This window comes from Acanthochromis polyacanthus, chromosome 17 (assembly GCF_021347895.1).
Source record: "Acanthochromis polyacanthus isolate Apoly-LR-REF ecotype Palm Island chromosome 17, KAUST_Apoly_ChrSc, whole genome shotgun sequence".
Classification (NCBI taxonomy): domain Eukaryota; kingdom Metazoa; phylum Chordata; class Actinopteri; family Pomacentridae; genus Acanthochromis; species Acanthochromis polyacanthus.
In genome coordinates this window covers 16,887,865-16,911,759 of record NC_067129.1, presented here as the reverse complement: position 1 = coordinate 16,911,759, position 23,895 = coordinate 16,887,865, and the positions used below count along the sequence as shown (strand labels likewise).

At 41.1% G+C, this 23,895-nt stretch overlaps 1 protein-coding gene across 4 annotated transcripts; it reads right to left on the bottom strand.

Annotated features, from left to right (window-relative positions):
• Positions 1-743: 743 nt before the first annotated feature.
• map6a (microtubule-associated protein 6a) lies at positions 744-23,769 on the bottom strand. 4 transcript variants are annotated; one of them, XM_022194931.2, is made up of 5 exons: positions 22,785-23,769; positions 5,960-6,173; positions 5,540-5,754; positions 2,512-2,622; positions 744-1,268 (listed from the first exon to the last, which is right to left on the bottom strand). In XM_022194931.2, exons 1-5 carry the CDS (start codon positions 23,486-23,488, stop codon positions 1,121-1,123), a joined length of 1,392 nt encoding a protein of 463 aa, XP_022050623.1. In that variant the 5' UTR covers positions 23,489-23,769; the 3' UTR covers positions 744-1,120. The 4 variants fall into 4 exon arrangements, with proteins under 4 accessions (XP_022050623.1, XP_022050624.1, XP_022050625.1 ...); XM_022194932.2 differs by lacking the exon at positions 2,512-2,622; XM_022194933.2 differs by lacking the exon at positions 2,512-2,622 and having other exon boundaries at positions 5,577-5,754.
• Between the last annotated feature and the right edge of the window lie 126 nt (positions 23,770-23,895).

Sequence of the window (23,895 nt, the reverse complement as noted above, 5' to 3'; positions counted from 1 at the left end):
AATGCTTTTCTTTCAAAAATAAGAGCATTTCTAAGTGACCTCAAACTTTTGGATGGTTATGTATACTGTAGAATTCCATACATTTTCATGATAAACCTTGATTTATGACTGAAGATATCCCCATGAAATGTGACCAGCCAGTTACTTACAGTAAAACAAGTTTTCTGAAATTCAGTGTGTTATTTTGTAAATTATGGCTCGTGTCATTCAATAATTCCATTAGGAATAGTGTCACAAAATTAACAAATGTGCGTTTTAGATGTTTTTATCCAGTAGTGAAAAGTTTGGGGTCACTTAGAAATGTTCTTATTTTTGAAAGAAAAGCTTTTTTTCAATGAAGATAACATTAAATAAATCAGAAATACAGTCTAGACATTGTCAATGTGGTAAATGACTATTCTAGCTGGAAACAGCTGATTTTTAATGGAATATCTCCATAGGGGTACAGAGGAACATTTCCACCAATCAGAACTCCTGTGTTCTAATGCTACATTGTGTTAGCTAATGGTGTTGAAAAGCTAACTGATGATTAGAAAACCCTTGTGCAGTTATGCTAGCACATGAATGAAGGTGTGTATTTTCATGGAAATTGCAAAATTGTCTGGGTAACCCAAAACTTTGAAACGGTAGTATAGGTGTCTCATTTCAACCAAATTTGGGAGTCCTGGGTCTTTGCTACATGCTGCCACTTCATACCTTACAACCCCACTATGTAAAAAGGACAAAAATTACAATACAGTATATCAATCTGCAAGTTATGATTATTTATTTACACTAAAACCGATCAATGTACAGTACAGTTTATTGTGATTGATAAGCACTTCATGGTGTGGTATTGATACTAATAATACTGATATATTCCTTTCAAATAAATTGCATGAAACCAGAAAATGATGTAGCACCTTTGCAATAATGCCATGGGTCAAACAGCTGAGACCTTTGAGGCAGAAGCCGTTTCAAACATGCGTGTTTCAAATATGTGGATAACAGAAAGTTTTATTCCATTTATTTATTTTTTTAAATTTAGGGATTCACCTCTTTTTTTTAACACTAGATATTTACAGTACGGAGCAGCAGTCTCTCCATAAAGGTGTGTCTGCCTCCGTCCTCACAGGCAGAGCTACTCAGTCTGGTTCACGTCTAGGGCAAAGCGTACGACCCCGCCGCTCCTCCGAGGCCCGGCTCCCTCCAGTAGTGGTTGTGGTTCTCCTCCAGCAGCACCCTGGGAATGATGATGACTGGGTCGGAGAACCTCGTCCTTAGCATCTCTAGGAGGCAGCACATGGTTAAGACACCAGAGAAGGAAACAGAAAGAGACATGTGATGAGGCGTTTCTCTCAGGGCGACAGACAACAAGTCATTGGGTTGAGCTGAGCTGAGCACCCTGTGACCGCTCATTTCAAAAAGGGGGATAGACAAAAGAACTAAGGATTGCTTGTTGGCTGCACGAATGTTACATAAAAACGCCTCAGGGTTATATCCACAGAAAGTAAGGACTGACAAATCATCTAACACATAACTTTGAAAACTTAACAGGGCTAGAAAATGCGCCGCATCTTGGGAATGCACATTTTCTAACAACGCACTGGACAGCTCTGAATTTAGATCAATACAGCCCGCTGGTTTCGATCTATATTTTGAGCCATTCATTTAGTCACGGCGCCATTACGATCTACAGGATGCCAATAGTGCAATGAGGGTCTCGGGGTGCTCTTCAATAGAGGAGCTACAAGATGCAGTACATAATGAAATAAATTCAGAGTACAAATTAGATCATGAACATGCACTTACAATTTCCATTGAAATGTCTCTTTCCAAAGCAGCGTCGCTTTCCTCATTCCATTCATACTTACCCCTCACCTTATATCCATGCTAACACTCATCACATGTGTTTGACAGAGTGCAAAGCCTACACCAAATTATTGAACATACGTAACTTCAGATTGCAGGTCCAACAGAAAACAGTGGCAGCATGCTGTAGAAACACATTCTGAGTGGAAAAAAATAAATAAATCTTACAATATCCACATAATATGAGAGTTTTAGCAAAGATGCACAATGCTAAAAATATATCACATGTGACTACAGTCCATTCTTAAAATGAGTGGGGTCCTTCCTGAGTGAATAGTTCTGTAAATCAAGTCATGCAGTTTGCTGTAACCATGGAGAGGGGGGTGCATTACAGCAGCTGGCTCAAGAATGGTTGGAGATGGCTGGACTCAACCCGCGGCCTCCTTAAGAAAAGCCACCTTAAGGAGCCTTACATGTATGATGTGACAGCAGGCAGGCAGACAGCCCCCTCTATCCCCCTACTCTAGTGTCCATATGGAAGAGAACTACAGAGGGGAGCAGACCAGAGATAATGTGGTGGTTCACCAGGAATAAAAACAAAACAAAAACCGTGCCACTGTAATAGAAAACAAAGTAAATCACAACTCCATGAGCATGTATGAATGGGAATGAGTGGCATTTGTGGCTCTATTTCGTCTCTTTGCTCTTGCGATTGATTACCTGGGATTGGGTAGTGCACAGCCCCACAGGTGTTGCTTTAGAGTCTGCACCCAGCCAATATCTCGGATTGGCTGGCAGAGTTGTATGTAGTGGTACTGTTTTAGCACAACCCTTCAAATGAATCAGAATGTCACTCATTAGCACAGGACAGAGTGGACACAGCATCATCCAAATGTGACATCCTCAAATACTCTAATCATGACACCAGACTACAGTATAATGTGATCTCAGCAAGTGTAACATCACATACAGCATACGTGGTTGTTGTTTTTTTTTCTTTTGCATCATTTGTACATTAACTAGAGGCCTAAGAAGCACATGACATCTTATTCTGGAATAAGGTTCTGGCCATCCTTTCATGTGCATGTGGCCCTTTAAACCCCATGAGTTCTTAGAATATATTGAGACACGATGCAAAAATAATATATTCTTCAGTTCTCACGCGAGGGCAACATGCAGGGCCTGGAGAAGATGCCAGAGCTCATGCCAGAATGCGGCGCAATCTTGGATAAGCATAGAAAGAAGTTGTGAGAGCAAAAATTCTCTTCCATGTGGATTTCTTTCATTAATGTTGTCTGTCACAAAGACAAAGACTGGGACAGGAGAAACGCTGACAGATCCCTGCATCCGCTAATTGTTCACCGCTCCCCTTAACAAAAAGAAGCAAAGAAGACACTGCTTTTTCTGCTTTTTTGCATTTATTTGTAATGTTTCATTAAATATGAGCAAGCAGATAGAAACACAAGCACGTCACAGTTTTTTTTCCTTTTTTCTTTTTTGGCCAAGACATAACTTTCTTTACCATACTTTCTATCCTTATTTGCCTAGTAATCACAAAGATAGCACCGGGTGTGTGGTGTGCACTGTTTACATTTACTGCCCCTACTAGCCCCCTCCCCTGTGTTACATGGCAAAGCGACCCCCAACCAAAGGCTGCAAAATGCTAATGAGTCGGAACCCTCCTCCCTGATGGGGCCGGTGCTCAGCTTGGAGAGATATGATGGTGGAGGTGGTGGTTATGGTTTGATGCTGCCTCACACACTACAGAGAACAGACAGAGTAGAGTCAGAATGGAGGCAGAGACAATGAGAAGCAGAGCTAATGACAACAGTGAGGAGTGTGAGGGGGGGTGGAGCGCAATGAGAGGTCGACCCATGACGAGACTGTACAGTGTTCTTCTAATCAAAACAAAATGTCTCGACGTATAGGGTAAGAAAGCAGCTGGATGCTTTGGACTAAGTGTAGAGTCAGCCAACATGTAGCCCCCGCTATCATATATAGACAAATATAAGCTACTGTATATGTACAAAGGAGGATATAATTAGTTTGAACAGATAAACAGTTACAGTACAACCAACTTCATGTTCCCTTTACTTCAACACATCTCTCTTAAAACATTTGGACTAACCAGAGTTTCAAACACCACCATGTTAAGTAAAAATAAACCCAGTGTAGAACCAACATTTTATAGGTAGACTCATCAAACCGACATGCTTATGGCTTCGCAATCTGGGAAAAACAAGTAGGACATGGATTCAGAAACAGAACGAGTGGAGTGGAGTCAAAGCTACACTGACCCTCACATCTGTGTGCCCCTATTGGTTTATATTAAAATACAAAAAGACATTAGCATAAAGAAATTAAGTGAAACCTCAATGGAACAAACGGCAGTGAAGAGTGATTTATTTGAATATATGCTTCGACCGTACAGCTCCCTGTACAAAGGTGATGAGAAAAGTGCTATTAAGCAGCAATTTGAGCTGTGTGCTATCGTCCCGTGGCGGTCTAATCACATTGGTTACGGTCACCCTCAGCACAGTGCTTAACAAAAAAGCCAAAAGGAGGCGTGTGTGCTACTGCAAATGTACAACTGCTGCTTCACAGAGGCATCATTCTTGTCAGTAAAGACTGTGTTGGAGGTGATTACACTGAGTTATGGCCAGCGAGAGTGTCAGCTCTGTGCTTGCCAGACGGGATGCAAACCACAACACTCTACACAACATTTCCCAGCTTAACTGAACTCCTCGCTCTGTGGCCATGAGAAATGTTGTCACTCTGATGTTGAATGTTGTTACCACTGCACGACAGCGTTTTCTAATTCACGGGGAATACTCAGCTGCTATGCAAATGACTGGTGTTTAATGCATAATCAGTTTAGTGTGACCCAGATGGTACGTTGGCACCAAATTGGGTGTTACAAAATACGTGAAAGGAGTAAATGCTGAATGGGATAACAAGGTGTTTTTCCATCACGGAATTTAGTTCAAAACGAGACATCGGATTACAGAATCACATTTAACAAAGCTTTGATGGTGAAATTGCCCAACACAGACTTGAACAGAGAACAGTAGCAAAGATAACAGAGCAGATACAAAACAAGCCGTGGATCAGACACTCATCATGATTAACCAAGCGGGACATTTATCAAAGATTTTCTGATTTGCTGTTAATTTAGTGCAGAAACCATATCCAAAGAGCCAATTTGATTGACTTTTTCTCCCCATAAAATAAAAAGAAGAAAAAGACAGAAAAAAAAATCCTTGATAAACTCAACAAAGCAATCTGCTCAGCTGATCAAAGCCAACCCTTCAGAATTGCTTTTTGCTGGGCTCATGCAACAAGAGCCATCCATTGGCTAGCCAGGCAGCCAGTAGCCATGGCAACCTGGAGATGGAGGCGAGCGGATGGGGGGTGGGGGGTGGCATCAAATGGCGGAGACAGGGAAGAGGATGCTCCCGCCCACTAGTTACTATAGCGGTCTAGTACAGCGGGAAGCAGGAGCAGCAACGGCATGTCATGTTCAAACCCCGACGTCTTATTCTAGTGTTACTGTACAAACGTAGCCGAGAGGTAGTGACAGAGGACAGAGAAGAAGAATGAGGAGGAGGTTAGAAAAGGGAGACAGGAGAGAGAAGGACTGAGAGATGAAAACATAAGACGGGAACCTTGAATCAATTTTGCAGCCTCTGTGTTTATTTTGCCCCAGAAATAAGAAAGAAAAGGAGAAGTAGTGCTAAATGATTTTTACTCTTTTGCCTCAGCCAGTTTGTTGTTCATCTCTTTACTTTTCTCCTTGTCCCCCACCGCCGACCGGTTCTCAGGCTGGTTCTCCGAGGTCGTCTTCTTGGAGCCCCTCAGCGTGGCGCTCTGCTTATCTTTGGCTTTCTTCACTGGCTTGCCCTGGCCTGCCGCTGTGGCTCCAGACTTTTTGGGTTTAGAGCGAGGGACACTATACCTGTCAACCTAAGGATGTCGGATAGCGGAAAAGAGATTCCTGAGCTGAAAGGCCTCAGTTAAAGCTCGTCATTTCTAAAACTGTGATGTGCAATGAGATGAATATGGCAAGAATTTCACAGCGTTACAGATTCATAAATATTTGTTCAGCTTCCATTTCTTTCTACTTCATTACATTTTAAATCCTATGACAGTCAGACTGGTGCCTTCTCACCTGTTTGCTGGGGTCTATGTAAGGCTCGCTGTACAAACTGCGTATCCTCCTCCTCTCCAGGGCCTTGTTGTCAGCGGGCCTCAGCGGGGCTTGTGCCTTGAAGGTGGCACTGTAGCTGGTCTCTAGGCTCGTCTTTTCATCTGGGGGCAGGTACTGGGACCGGGCTCGGATCATTTTTACCGGCTTCACATCTCTGTAGGCCTTGAACTCTGTTCTGTTTGGAAAAAATGGAAATCAACTGTCATAAGAAATGTACTTCGCTGCAGCTTTTTTCTGTTATTACTTTCTTTCTTCAAAAAAGTTTGGTTGATAACAAGCTCATCATTTGAGTAGAGCCAGGAGATGATTAGCTTAGCTTAGCTTAGACGTAGATCCGTAAATCCTTGTCCATTTCCCTTGTTGACTCCAAGAGGTCATTGCATCTGAATGAAATAATTCAGCACATATCACCACATAAAGCCATAATTTGTAATTTTCCCACAGTTTTTCATTTCAATCAGAAACCAAAAGGTTTTCTTTTCCTTCTGAACATAGCCAGGAATGCTGTTTTCTCCGTCTTCTAGTTGCTCAGCTGAGCTGATTGTAGCTTCATAATTTATGTACATTAGATGTGAGAGTGGTATTGAATGTCTTGTCTACAGTAAGTCTCTGTAAAAACTAAATTAGTGTAATACACAAAATGTCAAACTATTCCTTTAACACCTAAAAAGAAGAATGTGCTTAGTTTTGAATCATGTATTTTGTACATGTGTGTGCTCTTTAAGATACCTTTTCAGTTTTGTAAGCAAATATTTTGCTTGTTTTTTTTTATTAACTCTGCACTGATACATATCTACTTCAGTGTCTGTGTATTTTTGCATTATTTTTGTCTGACCCTGTAATAAAATCTTCTATATTCATCATTTGAAAAAAAATAGATTTTTTTCTGTTGTAGATGCCAATATTGTACTCCACATCTAGAGAAAAACAGTGGAGTGGTGCAGAGGTATTGTAGGTGGGAGGAGGTCTGCACCACAGTTTGATGGTGTGATATTCTGTAGTCCTCACACAGCAGTTCTGAAGAAGGTCAGCAGTATGGCATTCCCACCGAGCAGGCTGGCCTGCAGCTTGTGCTCTGTATCGGTCGCCTTTCACTTAAAGACATATAGATATCTAAAGCACAGAGGACAGATACAGTAACTGGATACCAAGTCATTTACTTTAATGTATATCCCTGCGAAACATCTTTGTCTCTTTCTTGCATGCACACTTTATTTTTCTCTGCAGTGCTGTATTCCCTCAGCATTACTCATCAAATGATTTACAGCTTCAGTAAATACCGTATGTTAGAGATACAGCAACTCCAACTGTAACTGCAGCATTTATTAACCACATATCAGATGACTATCTTCTACATTGTTTAGCCACATATATATATATACACACACACACACACACACACACACACACACACACATATATATACATATATATATTTATATGTCCTTGAGTGCAGAGAAAGGCGTCTTCAAATAAAATGTAAAATGTATTATTATTATTATTATTATTATTATTATTATTATTATTATTATTATTATAAACACATTATTCCAACCAGCAGTAAAGATACTAAGTGAATTATCATGTAGGAATGATAATCAGGAAGACCAGAAGCAGGAATCAGTAAACATTTAGCACCTGCACTTAAAAAAGGCTGAAACATTGATATAAATAGTAACATACTTTTTCTCTTCTTTTTCTGCACCATACTGTTATACTATTGTATTGTGGTAAAACAGGAAAAACACCACATTTTTGTTTACAGAAATCCTGAAATTGCCTTTTCCGTAAATGTCACTGTTCTTGCGGCTGATGGCTGTTGCTTTGAAAGGTCATCAGGTAATGCAGAAAGTAGAAAGCTTTTACAGGAGACTTTAATGTTGCTAAAATGTTTTATGCTGCTCTTGAAGAACCTTCTGTTCTGGCAAACTGGCCGTGACTATGAATAAAAAAATGTAGGAGCCTCGATTTTTCTGTTGTCCTGTTTCTTCTACAATAGGATGCTGAGATAAGTGTACTGTAAGTACAGGCTCTCTGCTTCAGACCAGTCAAATGACACCTAACAGTCGTCCCCTGTGGCTCCACTGCAGTCACAAACACACAAACTGTCCAAACCCCAACACAGTACAAGTCAGTGCAAACACTAAACACTAACACAACAGCAGTCAAAGCTCAGCTTCACGTTTTGTGTGTCAGTAAAGAAAGGCACTATATTAAGCAGCGCTGCTGAGTGCGGACAGTGGAGCAGACAAGGGCAGGCTGCTGTACTGCTGCTTCATTAGGACAATTTATAAGAACAAGTCAAATGGAAAGACGTGCAATCAATAACTGAAGGCTTTGATTTTACGTCTTCTAATGTATTGCTCTGAGGAAATGGGCTATGAAATTTTTTGTGTGAAAACTGGCTTCTGGCCTAAATCTCACAAGACCCACTGCTTCAGTATAAAGTAAATGTTAAAATTCTAAACAAGAAAAGCTCTCAGAGAGCGCAGTACTCTGCCAAGGCTGCTCAGTCATTGTATCATTTCTGAAAAAAAATTGTGGCAGAAATCACAGCATGATAGAATGAGGCCATTTAATATAGATGTACCCACAAACAAAATGACCTTGGCCATGTGTTATATATGTATATGAACGTCATGTACGGTTAGCCAATCACATCACCTACATATGTAGCTGGCGGCAGGAATTGATGGGACTTGGAAACACCAACACAATTTAATCAATTGTTCCTTGTATCATTTCTAACAGATAAGTCCTGATAAGTCTGCTGCAGTGGATTTGTAGTAGGGTCACAATAATGTGAGCGTCAGCAGGCAGCTGATGTAGTGTTGACTTGTTGTTACAGTGACGCTGTGCCACTATTCCACAGTGATACAGAAATCTCTACCAAATTTGTGGATCCAGACTATATCTGCATCACTGGCAAAATCTAATAAGTTGAGCCTTGTGTCATTTCTGACCTTCCCTGAAAATTCCATCCAAATCTTTTGGTCCGTTTTTGAGTAATGTTGGTAACAGACAAACAACAGACAGACAAACCAACGCCGATCGTCACATAACTCCATCGAAGCTCTGCCTCTTTGGCGGAGTAATAAGTGATAGAACTGTTTTTTTAATGGTACGAAGATGCATAAATCAACCTTTTTATAGCATGCTATTTTGACAAGAAACAGGACCTTTACAAAATAATTAGTTGCAGTCACCCTGTGTTGGTGCTGCAGTAACTTTACTGCAGTGTGATCATTTCATATGCAGATTAAATTTGTGGCAAGCTTGAGGTGGACTTCTAACTTGTGTGAAACATGGCAAACAGTTCATTTTTTTCTGTTTTTGTTGCAGGTTTGAGAAAAATGTTTGCCACAAATTCATGTTTTATGTGTTTCTGCCACATATTCCTGTGATGCTAAGTGTCTTAGAATTCCAGAAATATCATCTATCCATCCATCCATCCATCCATCCATCCTCTTTGTCCTTCATAGGGTGAGGGGAAGGCTGGTGTCTACCCCAGTGTACTGTGGGTGAAAGGCAGGATACATCCTGAATAGGTTGCCAGTCTGTTGCAGGGCCAACACAGCGACACAGACAACCATTCTCACTCACGCTCACAATTTAGAATTACCATTTGACCTGTCACATATGTTTGGAGAGCAGCTCACCAGCAAGTTCAAAGAACCTTCTTGTTGTAAGACAACAATGCGAACAACAGCACTAACAGGCAAGAACATCAGTCAGGAGACATAACAAAACAATTACGTGAGAAACTATGAATGATACCAATATTACCATCGGACACTATGCATGTCAACTTAAATGCAGTGTCCATAAATTATACAGATTTAAATTGCTTGCAGATTTATACAGAAAACAATACAGATTCTAAAAAATCATCTTCACGGTAAAGGTTTAGTGAGGGGGGTGCAGCAGCCATCGGCAGATTGAGTTTTTCTAACCACATTTGTCATGGCATCAGATTTGAGACACACAAACAAAATCATCTGTGGCTGATTCTCCATCTGCTGTATATTTCTATGGTGCAATTTCCATTTCAAACATTGCTTTGCATCAATCATACACTACCAGTCAAAAGTTTGGACGCACCTTCTCATTAAATGTTTTTATTTCTTTTTATTATTGTCTACATTGCGGATTAATACTCAAGAATGACACTTTTTTGTTTACAACATAATCCCATATGTATTCCTTTATAGTTCTGATGTCTTCAGTATTAATCTACAACGTAGAAAATAATTAAATAAAAACCACTGAATGAGAAAGTGTGGCCAAACTTTTGACTAGTAGTGTACCTTCACTGTTGGCAGTGGTAACATTGAATACATTTGCTGCCATTTATAGATCCTATGGGTTTTCTATTTATATTTTCTTCCATTTTACACTGGAACTCGATGCTATAACTCCAGACCTGCATCTGAAGAAGCTCTTTCAGGGCTGTTTTTGGGGGCGGAAAAGTACTTAATACAGGGGAGGTAATTCTGATCAGCTCTGAGAAGCTCCCATTTCTCCAGATTGGTTGAAATACCTTTTTTCTGCTTTTTTTCTACTACTATTTGTCGTTGTTTTATTGCGCTCAGATTTAACATTATAATCTCTGAGATCCTAATACCACGATGGAAACAGAAAGGCTGAAAGAACCGCTTACAGGGTTGTTCCTGTAAACATCCACTTCAACTCCCACTTGCCTCGAGTTCCTGCGGTGGAAAGTTGCCAAGTCATCCCATCACTCATTGGGAAATGACTTCAAAGCCCACAGCAGTGCTAGCAGCTTTAAAATGCTGGTATTTACATCTAAATGCTCCATCACCATGGACAATACTAATGTGTTGCGGTAACAGATATGTTTATCATTTTAGTTTAGAGTTTGAGCCAACCTTTGCTAATTAGTACCTGACACAAAGTACATACATTTTGTGGGTAAAGTCATTCCACTTCATCCACAGACAGATAATATGAATTTACTTAATAAACAGTTCTTGATGTTGCTCAAGTATTTCATCTAACCTTTTCGGATCTCAAGTATATCAATAAAGACTGCAGATATTTTACAAATTATTCAACAGATTTTTAATTAAAAGGTTCATCTTCATCATTCTTTAATTATTTTCAACTACTTCAAAGGTAAATTAGCTGTCTTCCCTAACATTTAAGCTGTTAAATGAAACCAAAGCATAAAATGTCACTTCACCATAATGAGAAGAGCAACGTATTTACACTACAAAGGCTGGTGACAATGACACGGCTGCTGAATACTCAAATCCTGTCCTCTGGTGCTGCAGAAGAGAGGTGGAAATCACACAGAGAGCCATTACATAACAGAACTGAAGTCCACATTCAATGCTTGACTGGGCCAAGAAGCCACAATGCAAAGAAAGGTTATACAACAATGTCCAAGGCCAAGAGTGTAAAGCGCCCACATGACACCACAGGGTGTGTGTTTGTGAGAAAGACGGAGAAAGAGACAGATTGTGAGTGCAGATAGGGTCTACAGTGTGACACACCGGCCTGCACTGTAACATTGCTGCTATTCATGAACATATGACTGTATTACAATAAAGCCTGTGTGTCTGAGGTCACCGTGTACTTGGTACTTGTTTAAAAATGGTTGTTGAAAAAGCTTTCTTGGTTCAGTGGCTGTCATGTCGCGGAGCTGCATCCAGCCCCTGTACATAAAACACATGTGAAAATGTAGCAGTGTGAGGCCCAAATGAGTCTGTTCCACTCAGCTCAGGAAATATTATCTCAGTGCTCAGTGCCTCCGGAGGTAGCCAATATTAGGATGGACATTTTACTCAGCAACAACGACAAAAAAGGCAGTTCATTGAGACAATAAACCACTGGAAGGCACAGGGGTAATGTGTATTTAGTAAACCTTTCTATTTGACTGCGTTTAACTGTAGCAGCAAGGTAATATATTTAAAAAAAACTGACAGAAAAATGATATTTTTAAACAATTGTAACAGTTTTCTCCAAAAGTCATGCTTCACTCACACAATGTTTTCAGCTATGTGAGTAGACATCAAATAAATGTAAGAAAAGATGCCTTTATTGTCATTGTAGTAATACAACGAAATTGCAAAACAACAAAGTAATCATATTTTTAAACTTATTTTACAAAATTCAGTATGCAGCTCCACTGGATAGAGAAATACATGAGAAATAAGCATGAAGCATACTATAATAGAACCAAGCTGTCAAAAATATTCTTCACTCATCGGTGGGTAAAAAGTCAAATATTATCTTAATGTTAGTAGACATCATTAACGGATTTATATCAAAGACAATCTGTGGGTGACCATGCCACATCTTTGGTCATACTGAAGGAGATTAAACATCCCCATTATCAGGACAAAGGAGCTCCAAACATTTGGTGACTAACGCTTCATCTAATCTACCTCAGCTGGACTGTAGCAACAATGACCTAAATACTTGAAATAGAGCAGAGTTAATGTTTTAATTCTGACAGATTTACAGTGAGGCTCCTGCTCTCAGAAAATGGCAAAATATGCCGAGTAAATTCCCAAGATGTTGCCTTCAAATACCTTTTCTTGTGCAACCAACACTCCAAAAGTCAAAATATTCTGCTTGCCATCATGTGAAATATAGGCAAGCACAAACTCCTTTTTTATAATCTGGAGTTAGAGAAGAAAACAGGTTTGCTTGACTAAAATGACAAATGATGTAATATTTACTGAAGGACTTTCACAAATTTTAAGTTGTATGCTTTAAAATTAGACCACCATATATTCTCTCTTCTCACTATTTCTCTACTTTCTTTCAAAAATTAAGTTCACTTCTGAGTCACTGAGACTCAGGCTATGCTATCGTACCGCCTGATATTTCCAACTGTGTGACTAAGACAGCTCGCAGGGCTGACCCTGCTGACCCACTGTGTTGGAGGAGCTGTGCGGAGAAAGCCCTCGTCACAATGACCAAATGCTGGCTCTGACAGGGGTGGACCCGAGCCAGGGTACAGCACTGCTGAGCTTCATGCAGCCCTGCTCTTACATGGCACAATCTGGACCACTCGCAGTGGGAGAGCAATGGGAGAAATGCAAAAAACAAATGCCTGCAAATTTGTGCACTGTGGAATAAAAAGTGTATAACCACAAGCAAGAAGTACTACGAGAGATTACAGAGAGGCCAGGGAAAACCAGCCAGGATTAGGGCCAAAAAAAGTCAAATCAAATTTACTCCTGTAAAGCCTTCCCACTGAGAAAACTGTTTTAAAGCAGTAAATCAATAACGTGGATCATTATCGTTTGCTTTTGTGTCAAGGGCTGCTACCAAGGACGAAAAAGAGCTACAAGAAGAGTAAAAATTCCACATAAATTTTCAACAGGATAAAAGACAAACAGAAAAAAGAAAGATGGATCATTGGAGTACTCAGAATTTTAAACGGGTATGTAAAAAGTATAGTATTCAGTGTTTCCCCTGGGTTGAAATGGCTGTGAGGTGCTGGGGTCACTTTCAGCTGAAAGTTGTTGACGGGGGGGGGGGGGGGATTATATATACTATCGGGCCGTCTCCCCCGCAGCCACGCACCCCTCCGCGGACGGTCTCGTCGGTCTTTGCACTGCACTTTTTTTTTTTTTGCCACGGACCAGTGAGGCGGCAATGTCGGCAGTATTTTAATGAGGCGGTGGCCTATATCGACGAGGCGGCCCGCCTCGCTGGTTATATGGGAGGGGAAACACTGGTATTTGTCCCACACCCATACATCACAATCTGAAAGATCATCCCTGTGTTCTACATAAAAAGTGCTTATTAGAAAAGTTTAGCGAGACTGGCTACAAAAGTTTAGCTAGATTGATTGTGGTACTGGATCACATTCAGTTCATCCTGAGAAAGACTTGAAGCATGGAAATCCACCTAAATACAAAATGTTGTAGCAATCTATGATAGTTCTGATGTATGGGCTCACTAACAGAAAAATGATTAAACAGCAAGCTTTACTTTGAAATAGGTCACTAAGTTACAAAAAAACAACAAGACAGACCAAAAAGAATGTGAAGCCAGCTCACAGTCAAGGTTCAAAAATCAATCTGGGCAAAAAGAAAGAAAAAGAAATCGATTGCACTAGGCACAAAGACAATGTGGCAGGTGGAGTGGTAGGCTGGACAGAAATACTAAAGGGTTGATTAGTGGAGTGGAATCAGGTGAGCAGAGCAGCAAGGAAGATCAGTTAATGCAGTGGAAGGGAAAGGCAGCTAGGTGGAAGCAGCTGCCATGACAGCATAGCAGAGGTGTATTCCAGTACCAGGACTACCATATTATACAGCAAGACAGAAAAAAGATTTGGTTTGTCCCAGTACATAGTATGTTAAATGCAGTATGCCAAAGGTATCAGAAAGCGCTGGTAGATCTGGTCTCATGTTGCAGTTTGAAAGCCTGCATGTTTTCTGACCCAGCATAAGATACATTACATACATCACTGTATAAAGTGAGTACAAACAAGCTGGAGCTGCAGACAGCACAGACAGATGCCAGCTCATTTCACACTACAGACTGGAAGAGATATGTGAGCAAGATTGTCATAGTTTAAGGTGCAATATTATGAAAAAGTAATATATCCCAATGAGATTTGGAACACAGCCTAGAGTTGGGCATTTATTGCTTGTGAAGGTTTATAACTGAATGGTTTCCTTGGCATAAGACACACTGGGATATCCATTACAAAAAGGAAAAAAACACCGGTAATTTCCAGTAATTTCTCGTTGCAGCAACATGTAAAACAACATCCCAACCACAACAGACCCTGGGCTTGCGCTAGCCATTCGCCACTTTGCCATAGGCGAAGCCTTCCTCAAGATGGCGAAGCCATTTTTAGCATGTTTATCCATGGTGGCGAAGCTAATTTTGCCTAATAAATGTGAAAAAAGGGTTAACTTACAACTTTTTCGGAATTTGAGCGATAATCAAAGAAAATATCCAACTGCGTCTCCTTTACTGAAGAGCGCTACCGAGTATAACCGGAAGATGCACACTGTCATGTGTCTCGTCTCAGCCAATCAGAAAAAAGGATTCGGACTAGGCTTGGGCGGTATCCAAATTTTGATACCGTCAAACTTCCTTCACATTTTACCAGGGTATACGGTATTACCGTGACTATTACTGTTACTGGCTTGTGCCTTCACGTTCGGAAATTGAATACTGTTGTGTTCTGTAGTTATAATAAGCTGTCACCAGAAGGCGCTACTGAGCATATTAAGGTGATGTAACGCCGGTTTCAGTAAGTGATGGAGAAGAAGAGCGCAGCAGCAAGATTCTCCGCCGTGTGACTCTCAGGAAAATACGTTGTTTGGAGGCATTTGGATTCAAGTTTCCACTCAAGTGTAATTATGTGGACAGTTAGGGACGTATATGGTGTCATATTAACTGACGACCACGCCAGTTGTTAGGGAATAACTATCTGCCCCTGACAGCAACGCTTGAACCTCATCTCTAACTTTTAGATACAAACTTGGCATCGCCGTTTGTGAGAAATGTTTCCGTCCAGGCAGCTCGTACTGCGCATCTAGGACCTTTACCATGTCCTTAAAGGACTTTTTTTTTCCACCGTGTGGAAAGAGACCATTTCCTTCGCCAGGTATTTTGTCATTCTGTAGTTCCATGATTTCTGATCATCAATAACTAATAAACAAATGCTGCATTTCTGACAATGCCATATAGAGGAATGAGCAGCCTTGGTGGAGTACTGCGCTCTCAAGAGTGCTTTTCTAGTTATACTTGTGGTGGTAAGTGCTGAACCCACTTAAATATATTGTATGTGTCCTACATTTGTCTGTCTGATATTACAACCCACCAAAAATGCTAACATGTCCATAGAATTGATCACTAGACTGACAGAAAATGAATCAACTCCCTTATTTTGAGCCATCAGCCTCAAATGCAAGAATTTGGGGCTCTAATGTTCAGCATAACATGGAGCTCTGTCTTTGTGTGTCACATTGTGTTGTAAGATACTTTGAAAGCCTGCAAGTTGTAAGATCTGCACACTGACACTGTTGAGGCAAATTTCTGTGCAGTTATCACTCATGGTGATTCTGGCTCTAATCCTACACCAGCACCGGCCTGAGATAAAGTGCTGGCCCGCTTCTCTCAGAGTAATCCAGGGAATCGATGGGCCCACGCACAGTACCAAAGCTTCACCTCCTAACAGTGTTTCTTGGTGTGTCAGTGGGAGCAGAGGCTGGCTTTTGGTCAATATTCCCTCCTTCCTCTGGGATCAGTTGGCCGCCTCTATCTTACAGCCCCACTGTAGCCTCTCAGGCAGTAGCTTAGTGAAAAAAAGCACATTACATTACAGCAGACTCTCACTGGGTTACATGGCATGGCTCTGAAGCAAATTTTCTAAGCCAAGGCTAACAATTCAAAGCTATGCTAATTTATGTCGAAACAGAACTAATCAAAGAGACTATAGGCACAATTTGAAGCGTTCCAGTGAAACAATACACTACAGTGACAACAATAATGCAGCAAGTACGTCTCAAAGTCAAGGTTTAAGTTTTCAGCAATCGTCAGTGTTTCGTTATAAGTGTACAGCTAACTATGTTACAGTATCTTACATAATTGATTCATTTCCAGAATCCAATCTGAAGATATTTCCTTGTAAATTTCCTGTACTCAGATCTGCTAAAATCAGATTAGTCTGGTTATATAAGACAGCTAGCTTTAGCTGGCAGAGCACTGAGCACATTCAACCACAGAATACCGACATGTGCTGAGATGTTATGATTACATTTAGGCAACAATGTGTGTACATTTGCCAAAACTGAACCACACCACTTTCACGAAACAGAAAAATGTAGGCAGTTTTTTTTTTTTTTTTTTAGAAAATTAGTTAACTTGGGAATATGGGACTTTCCCCCCTCTCTCTCTGCACAATGAATATTTCTGAATTCACTGCTTGTCAGTAGAAACACGAGGCTTTGCAGACTCCCTAAGAGGATAATTTTTTAAAATCCACCAGAATCCATTGGCTTCTTTTCAGTGTGCTGTCTGCTTCCATGTTTCTATGTATGTTTGTTGAGTGTGACATAAAAGACAAACTCTTTTTGAGTTCTTGTCTTAGAGAGCCCTGGTAAGAAAAATGAAAAAGGAAAGTCAAACGAAGAAACTACTGAAATATTGCTGTGAGAAGTATTTCAACCTATGATACGTGACATAAATTAATATTAAAAATGCATGCTTGCTTTCTGAACTCAGTGAACCCATTCTACCTAACTCGCTGTTGGCGGGGGAGCCACACTCGTGTTCATTTTGCTTGACAATTCTTTCTGCAAACTGCTCTTTGAATGTCTTTTATCAGTTGACATGCATCACATTGTGCAAAAAATAACGCTGACAAGATGAAGAATGGTCTTTGTCTTTTGCAGCAGTGCTGGTAGCAAAAAGCAAACACTAACAAAGACTCTAAAAGCAGATACTGCGTGAGACTCATGACTTATTCTCATGCAAAAAATGCCATTTTAAACATAATGTGGTGAGTCGGCTGCGAAATGAAGGCTGGATGGGGCTTGTGACTGGGAGACTGCGGGTTGAAAATGCTGCACCAATTCAGGCAAGAATAGGAATAGTTACCAAAGCAGCAGGCAGAAAAGAACTATAGTCGCCTTTAGCATTTTCCCAGGTGCACTACAAAAAGAGGCCCTTTGTATTCTGCAAGCTCGCTGGGGAAAAATAAAAGTTCATAGAAATGGCAAGTGTCCTCGTCAGAAAAAAGAGCAAAAGAGGGGAGCAGGGCTTCGTGAGTAATTGGCCCAACCAGCACATAGGGTGGAGAGCTAATTTTAAACAGGATTTACTGCAAGTGTAGCCTGAAAATACCAATACCCATGTCTATATTTGATTTAACTATAAAATCACTTAACACTTTTATAAGCACACCTTAAAGACTAATTCTGCAAAATTAAAACCCTCATAATGACACAATATCCTCAGTAATAGAACATGCACCAGGGTGAAATAAACCAGAATTATCCTTTAAACAATTGTGAAGATACATCCTGACAGCACAGATGGTGAATGTCCTCAGAAATAAACGCCATGTGCTAGAAGCTAGATGCACTTCAGCTGGTGACTGGTGTTGGCACAGCACAGCAGCAGTAAGGTCAGCAGCAGTTAGTAGATCACCACAACAATGGTGCAAAATTCTGAGGAGAAGCACAGTCTAGCGGACAAACCATCTACGCCATTTTCTCTGCTGTAATCACAATGTTCAAAATATTGTAAACTCCCGGAGCGCCACGACGGTTTACGCTTATTGTGTGAAAGTGGAAATACACAAGGAAGATATCCGGCGAGATTAGATAAATTAATCTGCCTCTTAGTGGAGCAGAGGTATGTGATACGTGCTGTTTCCTTGTCTGTCATCACGGTTATAAAAACTACTGAGCCAGGCTTCATGGAACTTAGTGGTGAGGTGGAGGACGGACACAAGAAGAACCCATATTTGGTGCAGATCCGGGCTACTTTCATTAAAAATGCAAGATAGAGCATTCTCTGTCTATTCATCCAGTCAGTTGTACCGCATACTTCTAGCTCTATCCTCTACCCGTTTGTCAAACTGCCTTTGTACTCTTTGCGATCAAGCAACCAGCCACTCAGTACATTACTCATATATTTCTATTTCTTTCAATTTTTAATCTTTTTTGCCTGCTGTTTGCCTCTCCCTGGCTTTGGCCTCTTTGCCTCTGCCTTGTTTTGGTTTTGGACATTTGCCCATACCTTGGACTGTTCCCTGTGTTTTGGTTTTATTTACAGCCTATCTTAAAGTTATTTCAAACTAATTTTGAGGAAGAATAATGAAACAGAAAGCCCCACAGGGCAAACTGACAGGATTCTTTCCTAATGTTTCCTATATGTGAAACCCTCCATGTCTGAATCTGTGTCTCTGAGACATCAGAACACTGCAACTGATCCTGACTGCTTATCTCAATCACGTGTCTTCATTTAGCTTGTACAGTTACAATCACGAGTGCCATATTCTATCATTGTAGCTAATATTAAAGTTGAGGCTGATGGGAGTGTCGATGGTTTTTAAGGAAAATGGAAAAAGAGAGCACCAGAGTTACTACGCTCATCCTGCAGGGCACTTGAAGGTGACAACCAGTTTCCGACACACTTCATCCATCAGCCATCCATATACTTTACTGAAAACCTAAAATGTGAGCTTCAGTGTCAGAGTGTTGTCATTTCAGGGAGATTCATCTGCAGAGGATATCAGCATAATAACAAAACTACATGACTATATTACATCTTCCTGTAAGTGATGAGTTAAACAAACTAGTGTGCATGATTTCATAATTTGCTTCATTACTGATAAATAATGAGTCCAATTTAGTAATCTTGCTGATAATGTATCTCCTATAGCAGATGACAACAAACAGCTTTGCTGTGGTTCTCTCAATCCAATGGAAGATTGGAAAAATAAAAAAGGAGTGGTTTATGAAGCACTACAACATCTTAGGTTTTCATAGTTTGGATGTAATTCACCATATCATCAAATTTTTACTGCAAAACAGTCTGTTTGTCTGTCCAATGTATTTAAAGGATCTCAAAGATACCAGAATACTAGGTTTAACAGCCCAGTGAATATACACATATCTCAGTCCAAGATCAAAACAGAACTGTGATTAAATCCAAGTCATCCAGTGAGAAATTGAAGTGTGAATAGTTACCATTTTTACACAGTTGTGGTGCCTGAATGAAGCATTCCGGGTATACTGGTGTTCTAGACTAAGAAATTTTGGTTACTGAGTTTCTCTTTCACACGTGAGAACAGCTCTGTCCATTGTATACATATTAGTGGGGCCAATGTCTTTGAAATATTATTAATATAGTGATTCTGATTTCAGCCATATCACCAGGCCTTAACTGAGGCATCAGCTTTGATAGTCCTGTCTGTTTATACAGTATAGGTCAGCGATTTCAACAATTTCAAAACATATTTAAAGCATTTTTTTTGGGTTTGTGTTTATATATATGTGAGTCTGTGCACGTGTAGCATTGTGTGTGTGTGTGTGTGTGTGTGTGTGTGTGTGTGTGTGTGTGTGTGTGTGTGTGTGTGTGTGTGTGTGTGTGTAACTGTGTGCAGACTATCTGTGGCATTAACCCACAGCTGACCTGCTCTGGGTTTCCACTGGCAGGCGAAGACAGAGAGCTGACTGGGCTGCTGCTTGTCACCGTGCAGCCATTTCATGCCATGTGGAGGTAAAGTGCCCTGGGCTGCACCCTGCTGACGGCTCAACAACACAGGCACGCCAGCAGGGCATCAAACAGCTGTAAGGCTCGCTCACTGCTCTCACACAGCAATGTTCATCCCTGCCAGCCGAGTCACCCTCCAGCCAGGCCTCCTCCTACAACCCAGCCCTGCATTCTGTGACAGCACTGAGCCAAAAGGTAACAATTCACATCATTCTGACTGAATCAAACTGTGTTTTACAGTGAGAGAATCTAAATGACTTTTTAAATATAGACTGCTCTTAACAGTCTACTATAATTATGACAACAGTGACAAATAGCATCAGGGTTGAGTGTGAAATGGATTTCACACAGTCTACTAAACCATCCCACATTCTCACAACCATCAGCCTGCACAGCACAGAAAAGCAACCTATATGAAGGATGCACAGCCTCCAGACGCATGAGACATGCGCACAGCGACAGTGACATGCGTGATTTGATGTTCATCCATCCACCAGTCCCCATCATCCTCGGGCACATTGCATAATAGGACAGAGATTAGCCCTCCGTACCTAAGCATCAACACTGTTTACAACAATTCCACTCTGACCTTTTCATTCATCTTAATTATATTCTGTGGAGAAAATAGAAGCTGATTACCCTTTATTGTTTTCACCTGCTGTGCATGAATTGGTTTGCGGAACAACTGTTCTGTTAGTCACCCCCAATTAAGTCACGTATTGTGGAAAATTCACTATTCTCAGGCCTGCAATGCAACAAAGCTTTCCATGAAGAGCCATGCTAAAGGATTTCCTCTTTGGCAATAACTCCCATTTGGTGAAGGTTTATTTTATTTAATGATTTATTGATTTGTTTAATGTGTTTGGACTTAAGCATCACAAACATAATGAGACACCCCTACATGCTTATACAAACAGGCTGTCCAACTGAAGACCAGAAAGTGTGCCCAGTGGCATCACTGTCACTTATAGCAATCTTTGGTTTAGGAATCATTTTTTCCCCCGCAATTTGTCCGTAAGTGTAGCGACAGTTAAGCTGCACAGCCTCTTTCCACATATATCACAACACAAGGCAGTAACAGAGGAACTAAATTTAGATCTACCACAACGGAGGTCTAAATTTGGAATGTCAGACTTCTGCATAAAAGGCTGTTAACTCCCAGACAAATCACCAACCGGAATCAAATTAATTGCACACATAAAATCGTTCACAATGAAGGCTAAAGGCTGGCTAAAACAATACATATTCCAATCACTGTATGTTATTATATGTGCTTCATTGTACCGCTACTGTAGTGTACTGTGGTTTTCTGGGAATTAAAGCTGTGTATTTTAATTATATTGTGTATTTTAAGCCCAACTAGAGACAAGGTTGAAAATTAACAAAAGCTAGAACATCTATGCAGTACATCAGTTTTAATGGTGTGTATTAGAACTGAGAAATACTGCATGATTCCATTACACTAAAATATATTAAATATGATAAGGGGCAACGTGGACATTATTCACCAGAAAGACGTTCAGTGAAAGGGGGAGGGTCTGGTTGTTTTTGCTGAAGAGAGGGTTTCTGCAGTTTTGCATGTTTACAGACAGCATAACTACAGTAAAGTGAAATGTGTGACAAAAATGTGAATGTGTCATACAAGGTGAGAGTGACAGGCACAATTTTACAACTGCTTCTTATCTATCCTGTAAATGTTGCTTTAAAAAAAATCCCTTTTTAAATTGTGTACATGTCAGTGTTTACCATTGTGCACCAAAATGCCAAGCCAAATTCCTGATATGTGAAAACCTACTTGTAATTTTACTTTCATTCCATCATTGTGTGACTATGTATTGCTTTTACAGTCACATTACTTCAAAATATTGTAATATGGCTGGTTGTTGCAGGTTTTTCTTAGTCAAACAACATGAAGCTACATGTGGATTTGATCAAGTAAAAGCAAAAAATCTTATACAATCCCAGAAGAATTTGACAATTGAACTGAACTGCTTGTGCAAAAGCATAGTTGGAAGATATTTAAATCTATTTTACTGGTATAAATAAACCGTTCAATAGTTTTTGTGGGTTGTGTTTACATAATATTGTTAGTATTTGCATAGATTTCATATTATGTGCAATTTTGTCAAATTTCTGCATTAGTTTATTGAAAACTAAATTCAAGTTGAGCTTATTTACTGATGATTGATTGATAACTCCCATTCCCTTAAACCTTGAGCTCAAGATTTCAAGTCCTCTCTTAACATGCCTTGACAATTTTAGGCATTAAAGACTGGCAATTCAAAGTACCTTTTATTGTAGAGGAAAAGACATAAAAGATTATTTGACTAATTCAATGGAGTTTGTTGGGAGAGCAGAATTGAATTCAAGGCCAAAAGTCGATTGATGCAAACTGTTGCATTGATTTTATATTTTTTGAGGCCAAACATGATTTTGTAAAGTGTAGATATTAACTCATTTAGTTATGGTTGTCTGTCTGATTAGTGACTCAAATAAAGTGGTGTATTGGAAACCCAGTTGACCCCTGTGACCCCCGGGTGCTGTCAGCAGTGTGTCCACTCACTTGTACGAGCTGCCGCCTGTGATCTCCTCTTTGATCTGTCTGTTGACCGCGTCCGCCGCCGCCCTCCCCCGACCCTCTCCCTCCACCTTCAGCACCACCTTCTTCTCCCCGTCGTGCTTACTGGAGCGCTTTTTCCTCTCGGGGCCCTGCAGCAGGTCTTTCTCCTGCACCTTGTCGGCGATAGCGCTCTTCTCCACGCCGCTCTCCGCCTCCGCCAGCTTCTGCTTGGCGTGCCTAGACCTGTCCCGAGCCCGGTCATCTCCGGCCGTAGGGGGTTTGGGTATCCAGGGGTGGTCGTACCTTTTCGGGATGGGCCACGGCTTGAAGTCCTTCTGGTACTGGGTCTCGCTGTTGAACGGTGTTTCGGGTCCGTGGTACTCGTTCTTGGGTTTACAGCTCGGTTCGGGCCGCACTTTCCAGTGCTTAAAGTCCTCCCGCATCACCGAGCTGCACACGCGCTCCTCGGAGACGCACCTCCGCGGCGCGCGTACCGCTGGAGCGGTGCGGCTTTCCGCGCGAGACGGCTGCGTTTCTATGGCGACCCGGGCCTGGGGAGGGTGGAGCGGCGGCTGCAACTGGATGTGCTGCATCTCCGAGACGTCCGTGTACTTGGTGAACACCAAAGGCACCGCAATGTCAGCCTTGTCCAGCTGGTTCCAGAAGCGGGCCATGCAGCACGCCCTGCTGATACAGGGCCACGCCATGCTGAGCCGTGCCGAGTCCCGCTTCTTACACCGCTGTCACCGAAACCAGGGAAATATTCCTGAGAGGAAAGAATCAAGATGTCCGTCTATCAGACGGACGGCTCCGACGATGTTGACGTTAAATTCGGTTAGCAGGTAAATCCATTGTGCTTTCAGAAGGTAGTGGTACAGATTTGAACGACTTTATTAAAATAACAACCAACCAAACGTCTGCTGTGCTTCCCTCTGAGTCCCTCTGCGTCCTGCTACATCACTCCACGGCAGGGCACTGCAAGGAAAAACGGCCCCGCCCGCCTGCTCAGCATCCCGGAGGCACAGAGCTGGAGCAGAGCAAGATGTCCGTCAAGCTGGAGAGAAGGGAAAGTGACTTCCGGCTTTAGTTGTAGCGTAAAAGCCGCACTAACGCT

Bases quoted from the DNA above. Each gene is read 5' to 3' on its own strand.
- map6a (XM_022194931.2), bottom strand. From the start codon at position 23,488: ATGGCGTGGCCCTGTATCAGCAGGGCGTGCTGCATGGCCCGCTTCTGG. The intron at 6,174-22,784 runs GTGAGTGGACAC...TTTTCCAAACAG, and splicing joins ACAGGCGGCAGCTCGTACAA to AACAGAGTTCAAGGCCTACA. The intron at 5,755-5,959 runs GTGAGAAGGCAC...CGACATCCTTAG, and splicing joins ACATAGACCCCAGCAAACAG to GTTGACAGGTATAGTGTCCC.